Source organism: Anolis sagrei, chromosome 1 (assembly GCF_037176765.1).
Source record: "Anolis sagrei isolate rAnoSag1 chromosome 1, rAnoSag1.mat, whole genome shotgun sequence".
NCBI lineage: Eukaryota > Metazoa > Chordata > Lepidosauria > Squamata > Dactyloidae > Anolis > Anolis sagrei.
In genome coordinates, this window is record NC_090021.1 from 333825125 (window position 1) to 333840595 (window position 15471).

The window sequence follows — 15471 nt, forward strand, 5'->3', positions numbered from 1 at the left end:
TAGCACAACACCACAAATATGATATCATAGGGATCACTGAAACCTGGTGGGATGACTCCTATCGCTGGAATGTAGATATCGAGGGGTATAACCTCTTTCACAGAAACCGAACAAAGGGGAGAGGAGGCGGAGTAGCCTTATATGTCAAAAACTCTTATGCTGCAGAAGAGATTCAAGACAGCAATCTGGGAAACCAGCTTGAAATCATCTGGATAAGAATCAAGGGAACTGGGACTCAAAAAGATGTCGTTATAGGCGTCTACTACAGACCCCCAAGCCAGGAGGAAGATCTTGATGAAGTCTTCTGCCAACAGTTGACCAAACAGGCACAGAAAAGAGATGTAGTAGTCATGGGCGATTTCAACTATCCCGATATTTGCTGGAAAACAAACTCGGCCAAGAGTACAAGGTCCAACAAATTCCTCGCTTGCCTTGCAGACAATTTCATGGTCCAGAAGGTAGAAGAGGCAACAAGGGGATTGGCTACTCTTGATCTCATCCTAACAAATGCGGAGGACCTGATCGATGCGGTCGAAGTGGTAGGGTCCTTAGGGGCAAGTGACCATGTGCTCCTGCAATTTGAGGTACAAAGGAAGGCCGAAACTAAGACAAGTCAAACCCGCATTTTGGACTTTAGGAGAGCTGATTTCCAAAAAATGAAGGAAACGCTGAGCGGCATTCCGTGGACACAGATACTAAAAGACAAGGGAGTTACGGATGGATGGGAATTTCTCAAGAGTGAAATACTCAAGACGCAATTGCAAACCGTGCCAACAAAGAGAAAAAATAGGACAAGTGCAAAGAAGCCAGAATGGATGTCCAAAGAACTTCTAACTGTGCTAAGACACAAAAGAGACATGCACAAGAAGTGGAAAAAGGGAGAAATCACCAAAGAAGAATTCAAACAATTAGCCAACACCTGTAGGGAAAAGGTCCGCAAAGCTAAAGCACAAAATGAGCTCATGCTTGCCAGGGACATTAAAAACAATAAAAAGGGCTTCTATTCTTATGTCAGTAGAAAAAGGAAAAACAAGGAGGCGATAGGACCTCTTCGCGGAGAAGATGGGGCAATGCTGACGGGGATAGGGAAAAGGCAGAACTACTTAATGCCTTCTTTGCCTCGGTCTTCTCACAAAAAGAGAGTCTTCAACCTCAGCAAGATGGAGTGGATGAGGGATTGGAGGACATCCAACCCCAAATTGGGAAAGAAGTCGTCCAGGAATACCTGGCCGCTCTTAATGAGTTCAAGTCCCCAAGGCCAGATCAACTACACCCCAGAGTATTGAAGGAACTAGCGGAAGTCATTTCGGAACCATTGGCAACCATCTTTGAGAGTTCTTGGAGAACGGGAGAAGTTCCAGCAGATTGGAGGAGGGCCAATGTGGTCCCAATCTTCAAGAAGGGAAAAAAGGATGACCCAAACAACTACCGTCCGGTCAGCCTCACGTCGATACCGGGCAAGATTTTGGAAAAGATTGTTAAGGAAGCGGTCTGCAAACACTTAGAAACAAATGCAGTCATCGCTAATAGTCAACATGGATTTATCAAAAACAAGTCATGCCAGACTAATCTGATCTCTTTCTTCGATAGAGCTACAAGCTGGGTAGATGCGGGGAATGCCGTGGATGTAGCGTACCTGGATTTCAGTAAGGCCTTCGACAAGGTCCCCCATGACCTTCTGGCAAGGAAACTAGTCCAAGGTGGGCTAGGCAAAACTACGGTGAGGTGGATCTGTAATTGGTTAAGTGGACGAACACAGAGAGTGCTCACTAATGCTTCCTCCTCATCTTGGAAAGAAGTGACAAGTGGAGTGCCGCAGGGTTCCGTCCTGGGCCCGGTCCTGTTCAACATCTTTATTAATGACTTAGATGAAGGGTTAGAAGGCATGATCATCAAGTTTGCAGACGACACCAAATTGGGAGGGATAGCCAATAGTCCAGAGGACAGGAGCAGAATTCAAAACGATCTTGACAGATTAGAGAGATGGGCCAAAACTAACAAAATGAAGTTCAACAGTGACAAATGCAAGATACTCCACTTTGGCAGAAAAAATGAAATGCAAAGATACAGAATGGGGGACGCCTGGCTCGAGAGCAGTACGTGTGAAAAAGATCTTGGAGTCCTCGTGGACAACAAGTTAAACATGAGCCAACAATGTGATGTGGCAGCAAAAAAAGCCAATGGGATTTTGGCCTGCATCAATAGGAGCATAGTGTCTAGATCTAAGGAAGTCATGCTACCCCTCTATTCTGCTTTGGTTAGACCACATCTGGAATATTGTGTCCAATTCTGGGCACCACAATTCAAGAGAGATATTGACAAGCTGGAAAGTGTCCAGAGGAGGGCGACTAAAATGATCAAGGGTCTGGAGAACAAGCCCTATGAGGAGCGGCTTAGGGAACTGGGCATGTTTAGCCTGAAGAAGAGAAGGCTGAGAGGAGATATGATAGCCATGTATAAATATGTGAGAGGAAGCCACAGGGAGGAGGGAGCAAGCTTGTTTTCTGCTTCCTTGGAGACTAGGACGCGGAACAATGGCTTCAAACTACAAGAGAGGAGATTCCATCTGAACATTAGGAAGAACTTCCTGACTGTGAGAGCCGTTCAGCAGTGGAACTCTCTGCCCCGGAGTGTGGTGGAGGCTCCTTCTTTGGAAGCTTTTAAGCAGAGGCTGGATGGCCATTTGTCAGGGGTGATTTGAATGCAATATTCCTGCTTCTTGGCAGGGGGTTGGACTGGATGGCCCATGAGGTCTCTTCCAACTCTTTGATTCTATGATTCTATGATTCTATGACTATGTTGTTGTTCTAATAGTTTTTTAACTGCTTTTATGTCAAGCATTGAATTTTTGCTATTGTTAACCGCTTTGAGTCACCTGAGGGTTGAGAAAAGCAGTATATAAATGAAGTAAATAATAATAATAATAATAATAATAATAATAATAATAATAATCTTCAGCCTTCTCTGCCAAAGGAATTCCTAAGACCATTAGAAATATGTTTTCTGATGGTCTTTGGTGACCCCTCTGAAATCCCCTCATGACCCCCCAGGAGTCCTAACCCCAGGTTGAGAAATGCTGGTTGTAGATGAATCCTTAGCTACACTTCTTACTCGTGCTACTTGATATTCTAAATTAATAAGAAGCTTTTTTCTCTTGATTTGGCCCATGGCAACCCTCTTTAAATGATTACCATGTGTTTACGGCTAAGAAAAAACATATCAAAATACATTTTAGATGTTACAAATATAGAAGTTGTAGAAAATACACATACACATATAATTCAGGAGCAAAACACTTTAAGAAACGCTAGGAATCCTGCCAGTTTCAAGCCCTGATGGGCTGAAACAATCCAAGGGATCGAATTGAAGTCAGTTTATCTCGACCGGTGTTTAATTTATGAGAAGATAGTGTTGCTGCAAACACAGCTGACACCACTTGAAGCTCTGGAGTGAGCGAGGGAGGGAGGGCGATGGCATAAAAGGGGATAAGTGGCTCCATATCGATGAAGCAACACCCTCCACTTCCAAGGCTGAGCCGTGATGCGCGAGATGCATTCCACCTGCCTCCATAAAATCCAAACATCTGGCATCCAAGTTGTTGTTGCTCTTGCTGCTTGGATAACCTCACTCCCTGTATTAGTGTGACTGAACCGGACCTTAATCGTACTTGCCGTTTCAGAATGATAAAGGAAGGATTGAATGAAGCATGCCAGAAATTGTTTGCCACCCAGAAACATTTGGCATCTTTTCTCAGAGCAGTAAATGTTGTTTCTCCAAAAAAAATGTAATTTTTCTTGGAAATTTTCCAGTTTAGAAGCCCATTCATTCCCAACATTATCTATGCCTAAATTTGAGCTTCGGTGTAAGGAAACTGGCACTAAATCAGACCAAATGTCTACGGGATTTGGGCCCACATTTCACTCACATAAGAACAAGTCAAGGTGCATCTTATTCTGATTTATCCTTCAAGAACAGTCTTAATATAATGTTGAAAGTAAAAGAAAAATGCTTTACTTTAGCAAACACAAAAGAACAGCAAATGCAGACACAGCCAATTCTCAAATCCAAGGAGAGTGGAAGAGCTCCCTCTAACAGCTCCAGCTCCTCATGCGGGGACATGAGAGAAGCCTCCCACAAGGATGGTAAAAACATCAAAACATCTGGACGTCCCCTGGGCAACGTCCTTGCAGACGGCCAATTCTCTCACACCAGAAACAACTTGAAGTTTCTCAAGTTGCTCCTGACATGACAAAAAAAATGCTGACACAAAACTAAAGTCTCTGATAAAGTCCAAAAGAAACAGCAGTCTTACATCAGACAATGGGCAATGATCACTAAATCCTTAGAAGCAGACTCGAAGCAGGTTCAATTGGAGCGAAAATATCAGCATCAGAGTCATTGTTACCAGCAAAAGCTAACTGCTCCTACTTCTGATTTATAGCCCTGAATTCCCCACAGAGGAGGTGCTAGGGTGGCTCCCAATTACCTCGGTGTTTCTAGCAGCTATTCTAGCTGAACGCCGTCTGTGCTCTGTTTCCTTTAACCCAATGCTTCTTAACCTGGGGTCCCCAGATGTTTTTGGCCTACAACTCCCAGAAATCCCAGCCAGTTTAACCACTGTTAGGATTTCTTGGAGTTGAAAGCCATAAACATCTGGGGACCCCAGGTTGAGAACAGTATTACAAAACTCTAAAATTACAACAGCAAAACAACAGAGGGGAAACAATAAATGTGGGCACTTGCAAAACCTCATCATCTAATTCCCCTTCCCCCTCCAATTCCTGAGCACTTCCTTGATCCCCTTCCTCTTCTGAAGACGAGGAATCCCTAACACATTTACACTGTAGTTTGACACCACTTTGATGGTTCAATGCTATGGGATCATGAGGGTTGTATTTCTACAAGGTTTTAAGCCTTCACTGCCAAAGAGTGGCTCACCAAAGTACAGTTGCCACGATTCATTAGCGTTAAAGTATTGACAAAGTGGTGTCAAAGTGCATTAATTTCACATTGTAGATCAGGCATGGACAAACTTTGGCCCTTCAGGTGTTTTGGACTTCAACTCCCATAATTCCTAACAGCTTAAGCGGCTGAGGGGCAAAAGGAAGGGGCCTGAGGCTGTTAGGAATTGTGGGAGTTGAAGTCCAAAACACCTGCAGGGCCAAAGTTTGTCAATGACTTGTAGATGCATCCTTGAACTTTCCTTTCCAAACTGGACAACTGGGTGGACATGCCACAGATGGACACACCTCCATGAATTTACCCAATTTTCTCTTCTCTTCCATGAATGTGTCTCATTCTTTTTCAAAATAATATAAGATAGAGACCACCCCTACTGACTGTATTTACTCCATGTCCTTCTGTCAGATACCAAGCTTATGGTTAGATCAAGACTGATCCATAATGCATGATCTAATGATTAAATGGCTTTGTATCGGTGATGGTTGCAGCTGGCATGAGAGGTTGACGTAGCCTCAAAAACCCACTGGGTTAATCTGCCCCTAAGGTATTTGTACCATACCTTTCATCTGCAATAAGGAACATCTGTACTCATATTGCCTCCGCTGTATTATAGCTACATCCTGCCTTGTTACGCTAAAGGGTTACACAGCTTTAATCGATAGCCAAAGGGACCACATAAGCTTTCATTAAAAGGACCCAAACCATTCCTTAACCAACCTTAACTAGTATACTTAAAGATGAAGAATACTATGAGTTGCAAGCCCAATGACATCTGAGAGTCTCAATGCTTCCTACAGAAGGGACAGAGAGTTTCATCTATGCTGACGATCTGCCATCACCACTCAAGCAGGACCACATATGCTTTCATTAAAAGGAACCAAACCCTTCCTTAACCAACCTTAACTAGTACACTTAAAGATGAGGAATACTATGAGTTGCAAGCCCAATGACATCTGAGAGTCTCAATGCTTCCTACAGAAGGGACAGAGAGTTTCATCTATGCTGACGATCTGCCATCACCACTCAAGCAGGACCACATATGCTTTCATTAAAAGGAACCAAACCCTTCCTTAACCAACCTTAACTAGTACACTTAAAGATGAGGAATACTATGAGTTGCAAGTCCACTGACATCTGAGAGTCTCAATGCTTCCTACAGAAGGGACAGAGAGTTTTATCTATGCTGATGATCTGCCATCACCACTCAAGGAGGACCACATATGCTTTCATTAAAAGGAACCAAACCCTTCCTTAACCAACCTTAACTAGTATACTTAAAGATGAGGAATACTATGAGTTGCAAGCCCAATGACATCAGAGAGTTTCAATGCTTCCTACAGAAGGGACAGAGAGTTTCATCTATGCTGATGATCGTGCCATTACCGCTCAAGCAGGGAGCTTTGAAATGGTTGAACAGAAGCTCTCCGAAGCTTTAAGTGCTCTTACTGCCTATTACAGGGAAAACCAGCTGATCCCTAATCTATCTAAAACGCAGATGTGTGCTTTTCACCTTAAGAACAGACATGCATCTCAAGCGCTGAGGTTTACCTGGGAAGGAATCCCACTGGAGCATTACAGCACACCCAAATACCTGGGAGTCACTCTGGATCGTGCTCTGACTTACCAGAAGCACTGCTTGACTATCAAGCAAAAAGTGGGTGCTAGAGATAATATCATATGAAAACTGACTGGCACAACCTGGGGATCACAACCAGACACAGTGAAGACATCTGTCCATGCACTTCGCTACTTTGCTGCTGAATACACATGCCCAGTGTGAAACACGTCTCACCACGTTAAAACAGTGGATGTGGCCTGTTATTTATTTATTTATTTGGATTGTTGTAGGTTTTTTACGGGCTATATGGCCATGTTCTAGAGCGGTGGTTCTCAACCTGGGGTCCCCAGATGTTTTTAGCCTTCAACTCCCAGAAATCCTAACTGGCTGGGAATTCTGGGAGATGTAGGCCAAAAACATCTGGGGACCCAGGTTGAGAACCACTGTTCTAGAGGCATTTCTCCTGACATTTCGCCTGCATCAATGGCAAGCATCCTCAGAGGTAGTGAGGTCTGTTGGAACTAGGAAAATAGGTTCATATATCTGTGGAATGACCAGGGTGGGGCAAAGACCTCTTGTCTGTTGGAGCTAGGTGTGAATGTTTCAACTGACTACCTTGATTAGCATTTGATGGCCTGGCAGTGTCCGGGGGGATCTTTTGTTGAGAGGTGATTAGATGTGCCTGATTGTTTCCCCTCTGTTGTTTTGTTGTTGTTATTTTAGAGTTTTTTAATACTGGTAGCCATATTTATTTATTTATTTTTATTTACAGTATTTATATACTACCTTTCTCACCCCTGGGGGGACTCAACGCGGTTTGAGTCATGCCGCATTATCACAGGATGTCTACACGCTACGCTACTGAAGAAATTATACTGTTCAACCAGCATTGCACCACCTGACATCCATCAAGAAGTAGCAGCCTGTAATGAAAGAACCAAAGCATTGACATCTCTGGCCCATCCCCTATTCAGATATCAGCCAGCATGCCAACGTCCTAAATCAAGAAATAGCTTTCTAAGATTGACAAAGATACTTGCAGGAACACCTCAGCAAGCAAGAGTCCAAAAGTGGCAGGCTAAAAACCCAGTACCTCAATCAGTGGCTGATACCAGATGAGAGATTCCCCCCTGGGCACACAGAAGACTGGGTGATTTGGAAGGAGCTGAACAAACTGCTCTCTGGCACCACGAGATGCAGAGCCAATCTTCAGAAATGAGGCTTCAAAGTGGAGTCCACAACATGCGAGTGTGGAGAAGAGCAAACCACTGACCACCTGCTGCAATGCACCCTGAGCCCTGCCACATGCACCATGGGGAACCTCCTTGCAGCAACACCAGAAGCACTCCAAGTGGCCAGATACTGGTCAAAGGATGTTTAGTATAATGTCAAGTTTTTAACTTTGTGTTTTTTAAATACATTACAACTGTACCCTCAACTTGCATCTAACACGATAAATAAATAAATGCTTCCTACAGAAACTTGGAAGGAAATAAGAACTTTAAAAAAATCAATTAAACAAATAGGGTATTTTTAGAGTCTTCAGGCCCTCCATGCAGAGAACAGAACGACCCTAAACTATTGTATTTTCCATTGCTTGTAGGTGCATTGTCTTAACACAAAGGTGGCACACCTCTTTCCCCAGAACTACTTTTGTACTCAAGATGAATTTAAAATAATCTAACACTTAGATAATGAAGCAGGTGGCTATGTTTTTTTTTTTTATTAGATGGCTATCGTAATTCTTGACATTTCAGGATCTTCTCTAGGTCCTTCGTAGCCATCTTTCCAAGTTTTAGGGTGCATTATTATCATCATCATCATAATTATTATTATTAGATGCACAACAAGATTAGTACATAGCAAACAAGATCACTATGCTGTCTGTTGTATTGGATCACACATCGGACATCCCAAGTGTCTAGGACAGTGTGATGTATCGGCAAATAATATGTGCAGATCCGAGTAGGGTGACCCTTTTAGCTGACAGATGGTAGTTTTGGAAGTGCCAATTGTGTGTTTAAGTGCAGGCCAAGGTCTTTAGGTACTGCACCCACTATGCTGATCACCACTGGGAGCACCTTTACTGACTTGTGACAGAGTCTTTTCAGTTTGATCTTTAAATCCTTGCATCGTGACAGCTTTTCCAGTTGTTTCTCTTCAATCCTGCTGTCGCCTGGGATTGCAATATTGATGATCCATATTTGGTTTTTTTAAAACGATTATGAGATCAGGAGTATTGTGCTCCAAAATTCTGTACATCTGAATTTGGAAGTCCCAGAGTAGTTTGACGTGTCCATTTTCCATAACTTTTTCAGGCCTGTGATCCCACCAGTTCTTTGTCAAAGACAGATTGTATTTGTGGCAAAAGTTCCAATGGATCATCTGAGTAATGGTGTTGTGCCTCTGCTTGTAGTCCGTCTGTGTGATCTTCTTGCAGCAGCTGAGGATGTGATCCATAGTTTCGTCTATTTCCTTGCAGAGTCTATTAAATATTTAATTATTTGCATTATTTCTACCCCGCTCATATCAGCCTGGAGGCGACTCAGAGCGGCGTACACGATCGGCACAATTCGATGCCATAAAAATGCATACATTGATAAGCAAAAGAACCATTATAGTGCAATTAGACCTAAGACAGTGCATAATAACAATATTAAAAGCTAAAAACTATATCCTCTCATTCAAGTCCTTATCCATTCCATCGTCTTGGGCCCTTCCTGGGTCATTTTCCAATTCAAGTTTGTCTATTTATTCGGAGATTCCAAATGCTTGCTCGAAGAGCCAAGTTTTTACTCTTTTCAGAGTCTACACTTCTGCTTCTTCTTCTTCTTCTTACTACTACTATTACTACTACTACTACTACTACTACTACTACTACTTTGCTTTCTCTCTCCCTAAGGAGACTCAAAGCGTCTTAACATAAGTACATTAAAATACAATTTAATCTACACTGTAGAATTAAAGTAGTTTGGCACCACTTGAACTGCCATGGTTTAGGGCAATGGATTCCTGGGAATTATAGTTCGATGTGGAACCAGTACTCTTTGACAAAGACTATTTTAAAAAAAAACAACCTTACAACTTCCAGGAATCATAGCACTGAGCCAGGAGAGTGAAAGTGATATCGAATTGCATTTATTTACGGTCTAAGCCAATATGACTAATAACTGGCCATTTACTTACACAAGGAAGAACCTCCTAATAGTAAGAACTGTTTAACTGTGGAACAGACTGTCTGGGAAATGATGGATTCTCCTTTGTCAGAGGTTTTCATCATATATTGGATGCCCATCTGTCAGGGATGCTTCAGGTATGGATTCCTGAACTGGCTGATGTTGGAATCAAAGATGTTGGGATCCTTTCCAATTCTGTGATTCTAAGTCAGTGTTTCTCAACCTGGGGGTCGGGACCCCTGAGGGGGTCGCGAGGGGGTGTCAGAGGGGTCACCAAAGACCATCAGGAAACATAGTATTTTCTGTTGGTCATGGGGGTTCTGTGTGAGAAGTTTGGTCCAATTCTATCATTGGTGGGGTTCAGAATGCTATTTCATTGTGGGTGAACTATAAATCCCAACAACGACAACTCCCAAATGTCAAGGTCTATTTTCCCCAAACTCCACCAGTGTTCACATTTGGGCATATTGAGCATTTGTGCCAAGTTTGGTCCAGATCCACCATTGTTTGAGTCCACAGTGTTCTCTGGGTGTAGGTGTAGGTGAACTACAACTCCAAAAACTCAAGAACAATGTCCACCAAACCCTCCCAATATTTTCTCTTGGTCATGGGAATTCTGTGTGCCAAGTTTGATTAAATTCCATCATTGGTGGAGTTCAGAAGGCTCTTTGATTTTAGGTAAACTATAAATCCCAGCAACTCCAACATTCCGAAATGACAAAATCAATCACCCCCATCCCACCAGTACTCAAATTTGGGCATATCGGGTATTTGGGATTTGAAAATACATCCTGCATATCAGACATTTATATTATGATTCATAACAGTAGCAAAATTACAGTTATGAAGTAGCAACAAAAATAATGTTATGTTTGGGGGTTAACACAACATGAGGAACTCTACTAAGGGGTCACAGCATTAGGAAGGTTGAGAAACACTGTTCTAAGTGATTTTGGAGATTCCAAAACTTGGAAACTAGTCTATTTTTTAACCCTGAAAAGCATCCTGGTTTGAACGTCAGAAGAAGGCTCAAGATAATGCAATTCATCTGCCCATCGGTACTGATGGGCAGATGAATTGGTGGCATTATACGGACGTCATTGCCAGATGGTGCTGCAACAAAGGGAGACTAGGAGGGGAAAAACATTCCATAGAAGAGCATCTAAATTGGAGGTGTCTTCAAAAATAAAGCCCGACTTGACCCAAGCATTGCAATATTTAATGGGTCACTGTCAGAAGTTCCTCCCGGTCACAGCTTTTGCCCCAAGTGACCTTTCGTCCTCCCCTATTCTCCTTCTTCTTGAAATATTCAGAGGGCATTCATCCAGCAAGTTGTGGCAAAAGACTGAAAATACTGGAAAGCAGCAAGGCATGTCCCCGTCATCGCCGGTCCAGGGAAAGCTTGCAGGTTTCCCCAGCAACGCTGAGCCTTTCCAAAGCCGCCGGGAAATGCCGGCATCAACAAAAGCGGCAGCTGACCAGGCTCCGGCAGGCTTTTGTGAATGTCTCTTTCCACCCAGCCCCCTTTTCTCCCTGTGTGGCGGCAGCGAGAGCAGACGTGGCCCCGGCAGACGACAAGGGGACAAGGGGCTTGCCCTGCTTGGATGGAGATTCGGATCCGCCTGTGCCAACCACCTCAAAATACCCCGGCGTATGGCCATTCATGCTTTTGAAGGGGGCTTGGCAGGAGGAGGAAGCCTTCTTGGCAGCACAACCATGTTGGCACTCGCAGGCTTCACTGTGACCGTCCTCGGCTGGCAGAAAGTGGAAAACTCTACAGAAGGGGTTCAGACTCAGGGAATCAGAGTTGAAAGAAACCCCAATGGCCATCTAGTCCAGTCCTCCTCTGCAATGCAGGGAAATGCAAACAAATCCTTCCCAACAAATGCCCATCCAGCTTTCGTTTAAAGATTTAAACGAAACTCTCTGCCCCGGAGTGTGGTGGAGGCTCCTTCTTTGGAAGCTTTTAAACAGAGAAGATACAGAAAGATACAGAATGGGGGATGCCTGGCTCGAGAGCAGTATGTGTGAAAAAGATCTTGGAGTCCTCGTGGACAAGAAGTTAAACATGAGCCAACAATGTGATGTGGCAGCAAAAAAAGCCAATGGGATTTTGGCCTGCATCAAGAGGAGCATAGTGTCTAGATCTAGGGAAGTCATGCTACCCCTCTATTCTGTTTTGGTTAGACCACACCTGGAATATTGTGTCCAATTCTGGGCACCACAACTGAAGAGAGATATTGACAAGGAGAGCGACTAAAATGATAAAAGGTCTGGAGAACAAGCCCTATGAGGAGCGGCTTAAGGAGCTGGGCATGTTTAGCCTGAAGAAGAGAAGGCTGAGAGGAGATATGATAGCCATGTATAAATATGTGAGAGGAAGCCACAGGGAGGAGGGAGCAAGCTTGTTTTCTACTTCCCTGGAGACTAGGACGCGGAACAATGGCTTCAAACTACAAGAGAGGAGATTCCATCTGAACATGAGGAAGAACTTCTTGACTGTGAGAGCCGTTCAGCAGTGGAACTCTCTGCCCCGGAGTGTGGTGGAGGCTCCTTCTTTGGAAGCTTTTAAACAGAGGCTGGCTGACTGTCAGGGGTGATTTGAATGCAATATTCCTGCTTCTTGGCAGAATGGGGTTGGACTGGATGGCCCATGAGTCTCTTCCACCTCTTTGATGCTATGATTCTGTGATTTATTTATTTATCATGTCAAGTGAGAACCAAAAAGTTATATTGCATTTAAAAACACACACGAAGTTTGCAAACTTGGCATTCTATTAAATGTCCTCTGACCAGTAGTTGGCCACTTAGAGTGCCTCTGGTGTTGCTGCAAGAAGGTCCTCCATTGTGCATGTGGCAGGGCTCAGGTTGCATTGCAGTAGGTGGTCAGTGGTTTGCTCTTCTCCACACTCACATGTCATGGATTCCACTTTGTAGCCCCATTTCTGAAGGTTGGCTCTGCATCTCGTGGTGCCAGAGCGCAGTCTGTTTAGTGCTTTCCAAGTCGCCCAGTCTTCTGTGTGCCCAGGAGGGAGTCTCTCATTTGGTACAAGCCATGGCTTGAGGTTCCAGGTTTTAGCCTGCCACTTTTGGACTCTCGCTTGCTGAGGTGTTCCAGGGAGTGTCTTTGTAGATCTAAGAAAGCTAGATCTTGATTTAAGTCGGTGTACTGGATGATATCCAAACAGGGGGTGGGTCAGAGATGTCACTGCTTTGGTTGCTACTGCCCGGCAGATGTCAGGTGGTGCAATACCGGCTAAAGAGTGCAATTTCTCCAGTGTTGTAGGGTGCAGACAGAATGTAGTTGTGTAGTTTTTAATATTATATATCCAAAAGTTGTTTACTTCTTTTGTCTTGTTGCTATTCCTTGAATAAAGCGTGCTTTTACAAAAAAGAAAGGGGTTCTAAAGAAAGCCTGAAACACATATTGCATATCACAATGGACGCAAAGGCAGCTACTGTCTCCCAAATCAATGTGTATACAATGTGTGTGCTACATGTGAATTTGCTTTTGGAGTCTACTCCAACCTTAAAGGAGCTCTCCAAAATGCCGAGCCCTATTTCTGGGACAGTGCTCAACTCCTTTGAACTAAAACTCATAGAGGATTCATACACCAGTTACATACTGAAGGATCTACAGGCCATAAGCCTACAAGATAAATAAAAGAAGGAGGGCGTGTGGAGGCAGGGAGTCCTTCTGTTGGGGATTCCAGATTTTAAAAAGAAAACCTCTGTTTGTACAATTGCCAATCGTCGTTGCCAACAATATTTCACCTTGTCTTTTCTGTAAAAAGCGAGACAATTAAATCACAGGTGGCAAGCACTTCCACCATGCCAATGGGTGTAGCCATGCTACCGGAATTTATTTAAAGAAGAAATCTCCTTCTAAGCCTCTTCTGACCAGCTTCCAAAAGCTAGACAGGGAAGTTACACCTGGGACATTTTCCAACGCATTTAGTTAAGATCCAGTATGCAACTTTTTGTGGAAGCACAGCACTATTGTTCAGCAGTGGGAATTGTGGCCCATTGGCCTCATATACAGTCTTTTGAGGAAGTCTTTAAAGAAGTGATACAGAGTGGTGGATCCCATCCTCAAAGCAGATTTATCACCTCCTTTAAAATTCAAACTATAGTTGCATATTTATTTGGATTTCATGAGGAATCTTCCATCCTTCCCTTCCACCCTTTCATCCTTCCCTTTTGTCATTCCTTCCTTCCCTCTTTCCTCCCTCCTTCCCTCTCTCCCCTTCCCTCCCTCCCTCCCTCCCTCCCTCCCTCCCTCCCTCCCTCCCTCCCTTCCTTCCCTTTTGTCATTCCTTCCTGCCCTCTTTCCTCCCGCCTTCCCTCTCTCCTCTTTCTCCTTCCATCCTTCCCTTCCACCCTTTCATCCCTCCTTCCTTCCCTTTTGTCATTCCTTCCTTCTCTCTTTCTTCCCTCCTTCCCTCTCTCCTCTTTCTCCTTACATCCTTCCCTTCCACCCTTTCATCCTTCCTTCCTTCCCTTTTGTCTTTCCTTCCTTCCCTCTTTCCTCCCTCCTTCCCTCTCTCTCCTTCCATCCTTCCCTTCCACCCTTTCATCCCTCCTTCCCTTTTGTCATTCCTTCCTTCTCTCTTTCTTCCCGCCTTCCCTCTCTTTCTCTTTCTCCTTCCATCCTTCCCTTCCACCCTTTCATCCTTCCTTCCTTCCCTTTTGTCTTTCCTTCCTTCCCTCTTTCCTCCCGCCTTCCCTCTCTCCCTCTTTCTCCTTCCATCCTTCCCTCTTTCCTCCCGCCTTCCCTCTCTCCCTCTTTCTCCTTCCATCCTTCCCTTCCACCCTTTCATCCCTCCTTCCTTCCCTCTTTCCTCCCGCCTTCCCTCTCTCCCTCTTTCTCCTTCCATCCTTCCCTTCCACCCTTTCATCCCTCCTTCCTTGACTTTTGTCATTCCTTCCTTCTCTCTTTCTTCCCGCCTTCCCTCTCTCCTCTTTCTTCTTACATCCTTCCCTTCCACCCTTTCATCCTTCCTTCCTTCCCTTTTGTCATTCCGTCCTTCCCTCTTTCCTCCCTCCTTCCCTCTCTTCCTCTTTCTCCTTCCATCCTTCCTTTCCACCCTTTCATCCTTCCTTCCCTTTTGTCATTCCTTCCTTCCCTCTTTCCTCCTGCCTTCCCTCTTTCCCTCTTTCTCCTTCCATCCTTCCCTTTCATCCTTTCATCATTCCTTCCTTCCCTCTTTCCTCCTTCCTTCCCTCTTTCCTCTTCCTCCTTCCATCCTTCCCTTCTACCCTTTCAGCCTTCCTTCCTTCCCTTTTGTCATTCCTTCCTTCCCTCTTTCCTCCCACCTTCCCTCTTTCCCTCCTTCTCTTTCCATCCTTCTTTCCTTTCATCTCTCTTTCCTTTCTCCTTCCCTTCCTTTCTTCCAGCACCGGGAAGCCAGCATGCGGCCCCAAAGTTAGAAAGTTTGCCCATGCCTATACGATATTCTTCATCCATTTGCCCCTTCAATTTGATTTCTTTCCTGATCTTTCCCCAAATTATAACCCCTCACAGGACAAAACCAGTACTCACCACCAGCTCACTGAACATAACGTCCAGTTCTTCCACTGGAGGCATCGGGAAAGCCGGCTCCATGGTTTGCAGAGCAAAGTTGCTGTCATTCCGCAGCCGGTACGTGATCTCAGGGTGGTCATTACTTCGGAAGCAGCAGAAGATGAACGAAATCCCTCGTCCACTCCTTTTTCTTGGGGCCATGGCGGAAGCCCTTAGGGTTTTCCCTTCCAGTCACTAGATCCTAAAAGAAG

At 44.4% G+C, this 15471-nt stretch overlaps 1 protein-coding gene across 2 annotated transcripts in view; it reads right to left on the reverse strand.

Annotated features, from left to right (window-relative positions):
- Window positions 1-15471, reverse strand: part of DAAM1 (dishevelled associated activator of morphogenesis 1) — a 287972-nt gene that overhangs the window by 155570 nt on the left and 116931 nt on the right. For both annotated transcript variants that reach the window (XM_067463067.1, XM_067463068.1), the window contains exon 2: window positions 15239-15461. In XM_067463067.1, coding sequence (XP_067319168.1) covers window positions 15239-15421 — 183 coding nt within the window. In that variant the 5' untranslated portion in view covers window positions 15422-15461. The remainder of the gene's footprint in view (window positions 1-15238; window positions 15462-15471) is intronic.